Here is an 11720-nt window from a genome sequence, read left to right on the forward strand (position 1 = left end):
CAAAACTCGCCGGTCAGCTTTCGAGATGCTGGGGAGCCAACGGATTATTCCCCAAACTGGTAAACAGCTCCAGCCGGTGTGGCTCAGTGGATAGAGCATCGGCCTATGGACTGAAGGGTCCTGGGTTTGATTTTGGTCAGGGCACATGCCCGGTTTGCGGGCTCGATCCCCAGTAGAGGACGTGCAGGAGGCAGCCGATCACCGATTCTTTCATCACTGATCTATCTTTCTCTCCCTTTCCACTCCTCGCTGAAATCAATAAAAACGTATTTAAAAAAACACACACCCGATAAACAAAGGGAAAGGCTCAACTGTGTATTCCTTTTTTTATAGAACTGTGAAGTACCACCTCACCGATGAGACCAAGATTCTCTTTTACAGAAGTATTCCAGTGATAAAGAAAGAAAGAATTCGAATGTCAGCATTCCTCAACTCCTAATTAAAAAGATGACAACCAGCTCATTTGCCTTTGGATGGAAGGATATATCCATTACACACGGGGTGTTCTTGCCAAATATGTTGAAATCTGAATTAGACTAAACCTCTTGGTCAACTCCTGTGCGCAGAAAATACAGGGGAGAGAGGAATGTTGAAATGTATCACAAGGAAGTAAAATGCAGAGTGGGGGCCATTCGACAGGACGAACAGCCCAGCTTTTTCAACAGATAAATTGCAAGGAAAAAGGTAAAGTGTAAATCTGCACATTAAGAGAGACAACATACGCCCTGGCTGGTTTGGCTCAGTGGATAGAGCGTCGGCCTGTGGACTCAAGGGGTCCCGGGTTTGATTCCGGTCAAGGGCACATGCCTGGGTTGCAGGCTCCATCCCCAGTAGGGGGCGCGCAGGAGGCAGCTGATCAATGATTCTCTCTCATCATTGATGTTTCAATCTTTCTCTCCCTCTCCCTTCCTCTCTGAAATCAATAAAAATATATTAAAAAAAGAAAAAAGAGAGACAACATATGGACCTTATTTGGATCTTGATTTGAACCAAGCAAAGGCAATATCAAGTTTACAAGACAATCAAAGAAATCTGAATAGTGGAAATTTAATGACATTAAAGAGTTGTTAATTTTTTAAGTGTTATATGGTGATACTGCTTTCGTCTTTTATAAAAAACTTTTCTTTTAGAGCTATATATTAGAACATTAATGAATGAAATTATATGATGTCACTCTACCCATTTTGGCTCAGTGGATAGAGCACTGGCCTGCGGACTGAAGGGTCCTGGGTTCGATTCTGGTCAAGAGTACATGCCCAGCTTGTGGGCTTGATCCCAGTGGGGGGTGTGCAAGAGGCAGCTGACCAACGGTTCTCTCTCATCATTGATGTTTCTATCTCTCTCTCCCTCTCCCTTCCTATCTGAAATCAATAATAATATACATTTTAAAAAAAGAAATTATATGGTGTCCAGGATTTGCCTCAATGTACTCCAGGGTTGGTAATGATGGGGCAATGGGTAGGGGGGGATGGATGAATGGGATTGGTCCAAAGTTGATCACAGTTGAATCCCCAAGCACATGTCACTAAACTCCGTTAAACTATTCTCATTTTGCTTTAAATTCTCTCTAATAAAAAGTGAAATAAATAAGATAAATAAAAATTTCCCCCTTTCCAACATTTTCTTTTCTTTCTTTTTTAATTTTTTTTGTTAATCCTCACCCGAGGATATTTTTCCATTGATGTTTAGAGAGAGTGGAAGAGAGAGGGAAAGACAGAGAGGAACATCGATGTGAGAGAAACACCTCGATTGGCTGCCTCCTGCACGAGCCCCAACCAGCACCCGGGCCCGGAAGGAGCCTGCAACTGAGGTACGTGCCCTGGACCAGAACCGAACCCAGGACCCTTCGGTACGCAGTCTGACGCACTATCCACTGGGCCACACCGGCTAGGGCTTCTTTTCGAGTGTGGTAGCAAACACAGAGGGAGAAAGCCACGTCCTGTGGGGAGGCGGGAGGAGGGTCCTTCCAGGAGGCGGCAGGCATGCCCCCAGCAGCGTGTGCAGGAAATACCAGTCCGAGGCACAGAGGAGGCGCACCCTGGACACTGACTGTCTCAAGCCCAGGAGGCTGGGCCACAGCGCAGATCTGTCCCAGGCAGCGAGAGCCCACCCCGACCGGCTACCTGGGGAGGGGGTGTGGGGGGCTGTCCAGATGGGCGGCCGGGAGTCTCTGTGTTGGGTTCGTGAAGCCATCAGGGTTCTGAAAGGGGGGGAGACCCTGTATGCCATGAGCACGAGTTGCAAGCTTGGACTTGGGAAGCCTCAGGAACCAGGTAGGCAGCATTGGCGACGCGTGTGAAAACGACACGGGAGGAGAACGGACAGGTTTGGGGTCCTCACCACGAGTGTGGGATGAAAAGTGGGAGACCAGGCAAAGAAGACTGAAGGCATGGCAAGGGCAGGTGGGACGGAGAGAGCGGGACAGATGTTGGGCCAAGTCTACCTGGGAGCAGAAGGTGTGCGTGACACACTCGTAATGTTCTCTTACTGCTTAGTTCAAAGAAGGTGATGGGGGAAATGCTCGTTCTTTGATCTCTATAAATCAAAGTCTAAACTGTGTGCCAAAATAATTTAACAGCTGTGCCTTTTTTTTCTTAAAATTATTAGTTCTAAACACACAAACAGAGAAAAATAGGCAAATATTATCTTAGACACCAAAACCAAGTATTTGTTTTTGAAAAACGAACTAACAACAATAACCACAACAAAAACTATAGAGAAATACGAGAGACAAATATATCGCTTTCTTTTGTAACCTGAGTTTGGGAGACTTCAGGGGTAATCTTCAGAAACCTTTGATAACAGAAAACAGAAGGAGCTAACTGCCCATGTAGCGGATGTCTGAACACAACACTCAGCTTGGGAGAAGCCGGGAGAAACAGAAACAACAACAACAAGACATTTACACTTTAGGGAACTCTTTTTTTTTTACACTTAAGGGTAATTTTAACTAAGGTGGGCAGTTATATAAGCAATGCAACCTCCCTATTGCTGCTGATGCAAAATAACGATGAAATTGTGAACATTTCTAAGTACAATTTTGCAAACGTTTCTTTGAGGGATTTAATGAGAACTAGATTTTAAAAACAAAGTGTAAAAAAAAAAAACCAAACAAACATCCTAGATTTTCCAAATAAAAAACTCTTTAAAAAGGAAAGATCAGACAGTTTAGTTATGCTATCCTGATCGCTGTCTTAAAAGTCAGTACGGTGTATCATGAAATATCAGCACTGCCCGTATAAAAATGTTACCTTCACAAACGAGTAAGACAAGAAACAATTAGAGGGTTAGCGAATAAGGCCAAGGCTCCTGCAAGCTGGTGGAGAGCTGGAAAATAACTTGGACGTTTGTTGGAGTGCATGGCAAGATCACAGAAATCGTCTGTAAGAGGAGACAATTTAATGTAACTGTACGAGGGCGGGATGGGGGGGGGGGGGGCGGTGTTAGCAGCCTGAACTACAATTTACCTGAGACAACTATTTCCTTCGACATCCTCTGCGTGGACCTGGCCTTCCCAACATTTTATTTCTCCATCTCTCCTTTCTCTCACATTAGCTCAGTGGAATTATCTTCCCCCAAGGCAGAGTCCTCCTGTGATACATCATTAGGGCTGGTTTATAGCAATGAGTCCATGTGTGGACGGCAACAGCAACAGCCCGTTTGCTTCCAACTCTGCCAAGTTTGAAAAGGCACCAAATTGGACTCTGGGAAAACAGGCCTGCTCTGCGCAGACCTACCCTTTTTGTACTTCCCCACGGTCCAAGCTGCCCCCCCCCACCCCGCCCCAGAACAACCCCTTTTGGGATAAAATAGGCATGTGGCTGGGTAGAGGAATGGGGCCACACTGGAATCTTGGAATTTCCAGAATTAGGAAAAAGGGCTTCAAAGCATGACAAGATAAGAGGAAGCAAGGTTTTCAGGTAGAAACTGATTTAAAAGGAAAAAAGACTAAAATCCCTCCAGATGCCCCATTCCGTGCGGAACCCAGTTATCTTGAACATCTCTTAGGCAAGTCATGAAAAATAGAGTATCTCAATCAATAAAATTAAAATCTTGGAATAAGGTAATGTAAAAAAAAATGCAGTGACTCCCTAAGAGTTGATGTTAGATATGAAAAGGATGAGAACTCAGCGCTGAGTGCTTACCTTAGCGAGGGGATTTCTAATTCTTTTCAACAGGGCTGCTTTGGAGAAAAGTAACTCACTGTCAATGACATCTGTAGAGGTGAAAATTCACCCTGGGGTAAAGCTTGCTCCTCCTGCAAGTAATTTAGCTTGTGGAACCTTCAGGGCAACTCTTTAATGGCCACTGTCAAAATAACTTCTAAAGCACGTACCAAAAGCTGAACACTCTTGGGCCCCGCACCCCGTACGCTGCGGTTTAGTTTTACCGACAAACTGAACTTTAAAATTGTTTTCCCATCTATATGTATCCCGAAGCATTCATAAATAAAGAGAGCGTACTTAAAGCACAATTATCCCACAGGGAGAATCTATATGGCTTTTCTCGCCCAATAGGTTGGATTCCCCCTTCCTTCCACGCTGAGGATTCTGAGGTACAGAATGTGGGCCTGGGCTGCGTGGGAAAGATGTAAAATAAAAAAAATAAAAATAACCCTCTCTGCAAAGCTTACGCTTGCATGGCAATTAGCCCACGCTGCCTCGTCTTTCTAATGTGAATTCGAACCAGAGCAAACGGATCATTTTTTCCCAGCCAAACACGCACGTCGAACTAACCGCTTTCTCTCTGCCTGAAGGAGCAGCGTGTTGCTGAATCCCGTTCTAGGCTCTGGGCACAGATGATGTTCCAAATTAGACGACACAGGTGTCTGGACACCATTATGAGTTCCTGGAGTAGGAACAGCGGTGGTGCTAAGTGAAGATTTCACCACCTCTTTCCGGTGTTCAGCTATAACAGGAACGTGTTCAACTGATCGCTGAGTGGAAACGGTAATACTTTTTTTGGTGAAATTCAAGTTGGCAAACTTATTGGATGAGAACTCAAATGATGACTCACACCTTGTTCTTTGCCCGAAAGGACGACGTTATTTATGAAAACAGAGCAAAAGTGGTGGCCATCTTTTCACACCTATACTGAAAGCAAAAATCAAATCCTGGACAATTAATAACGCCCGGAGGAATGCTCTTTTGTGTGATGTACAAAAACGCCGTTTTGACATATCCAATTTTGATGATGTTTTACTAACATGTATCAACAGATTTGGGAAGGGACTATTGCAAAGCCAGTATATTTATCCTTGCACCAAAATTTCAACACGTATTTGCAAGCTAAGGGTCCAAGAAATCGCATTGGAAAGATCCCACGAAATCCAACGGTGACTTAAAACAATAAACAAGGAATAAGAGATCACCAGGGGGGGAAAAAAAGGGCCTGCAAAATGCTGTTTTTCAACTCACTTAGGGTGAAGCCAGAATCTTTGTCGCTTTGATGAGAAGAAATCAATATTTAAAAAAAAAAAATTGTTGCTAGATCTGCTCTGTGGACCCAAAGCTGTAGTAACACATGTTTCCCCTACACACACTCACACCCTCTGACAGGGATTCCCAGGACACCAGTGGGGCCTCTTTCAGGCCCCTTAAGTGTTAACAGCAGAGGCCTGGCTGCGACCAGGCGTCTGGCCTGATTTAAAGGCCCCGTCCTTCAGAGGCGTGCGGGGAGCGCGGGCCATAAAACCCGGGACATTACTGAACCTGAAGAGTGTCTGATCCTCCCCGCCTCCTACCCCAAGCACACCCCACTTCGCTCCTACAATTAAGGCTGTTCGCGGGCATTCCGCCGCACTGTCAAAGTCAGGCCGGTGGCAGCCGCGCAGCCACAAAGCGATGCCTTAAATGAGAAGAACATGTTCCTACACCGCATTTGAGAAAGTTTGGCTCCGAGCTATGCACTGATGAGTATCAGATCTCCTCCTGCCCGCGCCTCTCTGCGATCTTGTCACATCTGGATGACAAATCCCCAGCCTCTCGGGCACAGCCGGGGGCCGCGGGGACACGCAGCGGCCTCCCCCGCCCGCGCCGCTGCTCCCCCCCCCCCCCCGCGCCCCGCCGGCCACAGGCACCCGACGCCGCCGCGTTCCCCAGGGCACAGACCTCCCGCCCAGGCCCCTGAGTCCCCGCAGGTGCCCCGTCCCGAGGCAGGGAGACGCGCCCCCGGCTTTTCCCTGCGCGCCCCCCGCCCCTCCGCTGCGTCCCCGGCCCCGAGCTCGGCCGAGGGGACGCTATGCGCCGGCCGCCGGCACCCTGTGCGCGCTTTTCCCCTGGAGGTGCGCCCCCGAGCGCGGCGGGAACCGAGTCTCTGCCGCCCGCCGGTCCCCACGGTCCCCGTGCCCCACGGAAACCCAGCCCCGGTCCCAGCGGCCCTTCCGCCCGCGCGCTGAGCGCTGAGTGGACGCCGCTGCGGGCGCGCTCGGTAGGGGCCGCGGCGCCGAGGGAAGGGGCGGCCTGACGCGCGTCGCCGGCCCGCGCTGCCCACCCACCGCGCCGTCCTGCGGCCGCGGGGACCCGCTCGCGCTGCGCAGGTGGCCTCGGAGGCGGCCAGGGCGCGACCCCGGCGCCGACGGGCCCGGGTCCGAGCGGCGCCGCGGCCACCCCGCGCGCAGGGCGCCCCGCTTACCTCCGCCATCCTGCGGCCGCCCGGAGCCCGGCTCCCCACGCGCGTCCCGGCCCGCGTCCGCCCCGGCTCGGCGGGCGCCGCCGCAGCCAAGCTCCGGCCGTCGGGGCGACGCGGCGAAGTGGGCGGCTCCCCTCCCCGCCCGCCCCCTGCGCCCGGTGGGGGCCTCCTCCCGCGCGGTCCCCTCCCCGCCCCTCCCCCGCGCCGGCCGCCCGCCCGCCCGTGCCCCTCCCGGGGAGCCCGCCGCCCGCCGCCCGCCGGGGCCGCCCGCGGACGCGCTGAGCCCGCGGAGACCTCGCCGGCGGCCGGCGCGGAGGTGTCTGCCCCGCCGGGCTTGAAGGCACTTGTCGGGAGACACAGACGTGTCCGCGTCTGCCTCGCGCTCTGAAGTTCGCTGGCTGCCGTCTCGCTCGGCGGGGCCGCCGCCCGCCTCCCCCGGGGCGCCCTCCGGGTCCCGCCTCGCGCGCGCCCCCGGGAGCTGCTTCCCAGAGGCCGCGTGGGGTTCTGGCCCCGACGGGGAGAAGGGACGCCGGCGGCTCTGCCGGGAACCCCAACAAGCCCCTTCCCCGCTGTGGCCGCGAGGGGTCCCGCCCCAGCTGCCCCGCGTTCCCAGGGCGAGGGGCTTGCTCTCCACCTCGCGTGCTTAGCTGTGAACGGCATCAGATTTTCACCCCTCTTATTGGGTGCCAGGGGTGAAGTGAGATTAAATGTGCCCAACGCCAAGCGCCGGCGCCGAGCACATGGCGAGGAGGGCCTGGCCGGAGGAGCAAGCCGCTTCCTTGACACCTGGGAGCTGACGGAGATGGGCCGCAGCTGCCAGCAGGACTCGGCGGGCGGGCGGGCGGGCCGGCGGGCAGACACAGAACCTCCTGGAAATGCAGTTCCCTAGAGGGATGCTCTCTGAAGGCTGGCCTTGGGGTTCCTGCTGCCTCCTCCTCGATTTTTACCACCCACCCACCTTGCTGCTGGTGAAACAGGTCCTGGCCTGGGAAACAAAAAGCCTTCTGCAAGCTGAGGTGGAGGGGAGGATGGGAGATGGAAGGAAAAGGGAGTTGCATTCAGACAGACAGTGCTCTGAGAGATGCAGGTCTCTGGGAGGAAGAGGAGAAAAAGTAGAGAAAAGGGTGCATGTGGAAGAGTGTGGCTAACTGGGGGCGGGGGGGGGGGCGGGGGAGGCGCCTTCGTGAGGTCCAGCGGGCCCTGCTCCCTTTCCACAGGCAGGACACGTGCAGGACATTGGGGCCAGGTGACTGTCCTGGGTCTGCAGCACCTGTGCCCTCTCTGGCAGGCATGAGGCTGCCTGGCCTCTTGTGAGGGACTCGGCCCTGCCTTACAGGAGTTGGGAAGAGTTATTTTTCTCACGTGGCTAATGTGCTTAGGAAGCTTTGCTTTGTGAATTCCAAACCCCAACTGCGTACCTTCCATCTAGCTCAGCGGTTCCCACGGGGGGGCAAGTCAAGAATGAGTTATTAACTGCATTTTTTGCATTTCGTATGTTTCTAGGGGCCTTATATACAGTACTAGTATATCTGTAATAATCTATAATAATAAAAGCCTAAAATGCTAATTAGACTGGATAGCCAAACGACCTTCCTGATGTCCATCTGGACGTCCTTCCGGATGACCTTTCGGACGAAGCCGGGGCTGCGAGGGCCGAGCCCTTTGTATGAATTTCGTGCATCGGGCCCCTAGTTCTATAATAATAAAAGCATCGTATGCTAATTAGACCGGATGTCCTTCCGGATGAAGCCAGGGCTGTGGGGGAAGCCCGGGTCCCGGGTTCCAGAGGGAAGCCGGTGCTGGCAGCGGGGGTGGGGGGGTGGGGGGGGGGAAGGAAGGCCTACTCTTTTGCACGAATTTCATGATTGGGCCTCTAGTAAGTATATAGTGACATATTTGTGCATTTCAGTTCTCTATGTTTTGAAACTTTATTTGCTACTTTTTCATATCACTTCATACTATTTTTTAAAACGATTTCTTAGTGATTTCTTCCTCAGAACTTCAACTGTCCTTTCATTCTTTTATTTTTTCTTTCATGGGTGCCATGTTCTTTGGAAGCTTGTTTAGACCAAATTAATGGCCTTTTAGGTTTCTCCCCATGAATAGGAGTTCACTTTTTGAATAATAAGGATTATATGTCACAGGGTGGGGGATGTCAGGATGTTAGAGATGCTCAGGTGGGGCACGGCCAAAAGAAGGTTGGGAACCACTGATCTAGCTGGTGCCAACCCCCCTCTGTTCCCCCTCTTTTCTCTGCCTGTTGTAACACCATGCATCCTGCCAAGTTTTTCCCGGATGTCACCTCTTCCCTGAAGCCTTCCGGGACAACCCCCCACCAGCTCTCCACTCCAGTGCTTTTGCCCTCTTCTGACCCCCAAGCACTTGCATTTACCTCTCTCATGGTGCTGATTGCATTCTCTAGCCTCGTTCTGATGTGCCCTTGTCGTAATGTCTGTGGTCACCGATCACCTTAGTGGCTTCTGCGCTGTGAGTTGTAGCCGACAAAGCTCAGGTGTGGGAGTTAAGATGAGCTGGGTATAGCTGGTTCCCAGCAACTGGAAACTGGCTAAGCTTTCCTGGCCCTCCTGTCCTCAGCGCCTTTAAAAGGAGGTATGACACTGTCCCCGGACTGATTGGTAGGGCTAAATAAGACCGTCTCTGTTCTGCAAACACGGCTGTCCTCCCTTCCTTTCTGCTGCACGTAAAACTGATTTTTAAAAATTAATTTACATTTGCTACCAGAAGATTTCTTGGTCATAGTATTATTGAGTAGCCACAATATGTTTATTATAAATACACCAAGCCCTAGCTGGCTTGGCTCAGTGGATAGAGCGTCAGCCTGCGGACTGAAGGGTCCCAGGTTCAATTCTGGTCAAGGGCACATGCCTGGGTTGTGGGCTCCATCCCCAGTAGGGGGTGTGCAGGAGGCAACCAATCAATGGTTCTCTCTCATCATTGATGTTTCTCTCTCTCTCTCCCTTGCCCTTCCTCTCTGAAATCAATACAAAAATATTTAAATAAATAAATACACCACAATATCTACGTCCAGGCAAGTGCCCGCATAAGTATCTTTAACCTGTCCTACTGAAGGTTTTGCTCAGTATCTTTGTGTTTGTTGCAAGTGAGTTATACTTGTTTTAGTAAAACTTTCCACTTGCAAAAATATCAGGGTCAGCCTGCTTAACTCTATTCCTGGTTACAAATACAAGGAAGATTTTTGGCAATAGATCATTAGAAGACATGAAAACAGGCTCCCTCTCCCAACATAATCTATTGGGATCGGCATTTCTTCAAATATGACAGTTTTGAGCCACATAGAGGGAATCAGTAGATTCAGATGAAAATGACTAGTTAATCTTCTGCAGCTTCATTTAGATTTCGGTACCTGATATTGCTAACGTCACCCCCTGTGTTTCTTCCCAGATTTGAAAGACTCCTCTGTCACTCCTTGGCAACATGTAAGCAGAAAATGGGACGGAGAAACCACCCTGTGTCACGAAAAGAGCAGGCCGCTGTCCTCCTCCTGGTCAGTGGTGGGACCTGGGCATGGCTCTCCTTCGCTGGGCCTCAGCGTCTCCATCTGGCCAGTGGGGGCAGCCCTGAGTGCCCCCCCTCTCTGATAGTCCTCACTTGCTGCTTCTGTGTGTCCGCCTGGCTACGTTCCTTTGTGGCAAGTTCCTCCTTTCCGTGAGCACGAAAACCAGGATGTCTTCTCTAACGTAATACCAAGGATGTAAAAAATTCTTTATGAAAAAAGGGGAAAAGTTGGGAAGACACGAAATCAAAAAAATCACGGTGACCTGTTCGTATGGAGGCAAGAAGTAGCTCCTCTGAGAGGACAGGCTTGCTTGGACTGCCGCGTCCCTGAGTGAGGCCTGTGCCAGGGCCGGGTGCCCTGACTGCCCATCCCGAGAACCGAGGCGGATGCGGAGGGGCTGGGCAGGTGGGGGCTGTGTGAACCTAGAGCTGCTGCCTGTCTGAGGTGGGGAGTTGTTACTCTGCTTGTCATCAGCGGGGAATGTGGGCTCCGTTTCGCCAGATTTCCAGCGTTTTCAAGAGAAGCTAAAAACATTCTGATACTTAAAAGTTGGCAACTAATGCAGATTTTTGATAAATGCGGTGTGTGTCAAACAAAATACGTTTTGCGGCTGAATCTGGCTGACGTGCTGTTCGTGTACACCCTCTGTAATGTATAGTGACGTGTTCTCGGGGCCTGAGCTTGTAGTATATGGTAGGTATGAAATAAATATTTGTAGGGTGGATATCTGTAGGGTGAATATCACTCCTGATGCAGAACGATTCACAACCCACCTGAGCTTTCCAGTGAATTTACAGAATGGTCACAGGGATGTACATGGCAGCATAAGGGAATGTGGTCCATGATATCATAATAACCGTGTATGGGCCAGGTGGGCCCTGACAGTGTCAGGGGGGCCGCTTTCCGAGGTCCACGGTTGTCTAACCACTGTGCTGCATATCTGAAACTAATGCAGAATAGTACTGAATGTGAACTGCAGTTGAAAAATGTTAAAAACAACAACAATGAATGATCAGAAGCCACACAGAATTAGTAACAACCTTCTTGCGTTGGGTTCGGAGTCCACTGACGGACTGCTCACCTTTCCCAGTACTTTCCCTTGTAAGTGAGACTCCCTGGAGATGTTACTAATTCTGTTAAATGCACAAGAGCCTCTCCTTGAGAAACTAACTCTCACAAGAAAATTTTCCCCAGTGGGGACAAATGAGCTTGAAGTTTATTTTTTTTTAAATCAAGAAAGGTATTTTTAACTGTGGGCTCCTTGTATTAAAAAGAAAAAAATAGCCCTAGCTGGTTTGGCTCAGTGGAGAGAGCGTCAGCCTGTGGACTCAAGGGTCCTGGGTTCCATTCCAGTCAAGGGCACATGCCAGGGTTGCGGGCTCCGTCCCTAGTGGGGGATGTGCAGGAGGCAGCCGACCAGTGATTTTCTCTCAGCATTGATGTTTCTCTCTCTCCCTCTCCCTTCCTCTCTGAAACCAATAAAAATATATTTAAAAAAGGAAAAGAAAAGATACTTCTGGCTGTAGAGGTTTGAGCACGAATGATGGGAAGA

General features: G+C 50.8%; 1 protein-coding gene across 1 annotated transcript in view; it reads right to left on the reverse strand.

Annotated features, from left to right (window-relative positions):
* BNC1 (basonuclin zinc finger protein 1) overlaps window positions 1-5880 on the reverse strand; it is a gene marked incomplete at its 5' end in the record, with an annotated part of 33982 nt that extends 28102 nt beyond the window's left edge. Inside the window, one exon of the mRNA XM_080651709.1 lies at window positions 5803-5880. Coding sequence (XP_080507835.1) covers window positions 5803-5880 — 78 coding nt within the window. The remainder of the gene's footprint in view (window positions 1-5802) is intronic.
* Between the last annotated feature and the right edge of the window lie 5840 nt (window positions 5881-11720).

Source organism: Plecotus auritus (genome assembly GCF_963455305.1).
Source record: "Plecotus auritus genome assembly, chromosome: 15".
In the NCBI taxonomy this organism is placed as follows: domain Eukaryota; kingdom Metazoa; phylum Chordata; class Mammalia; order Chiroptera; family Vespertilionidae; genus Plecotus; species Plecotus auritus.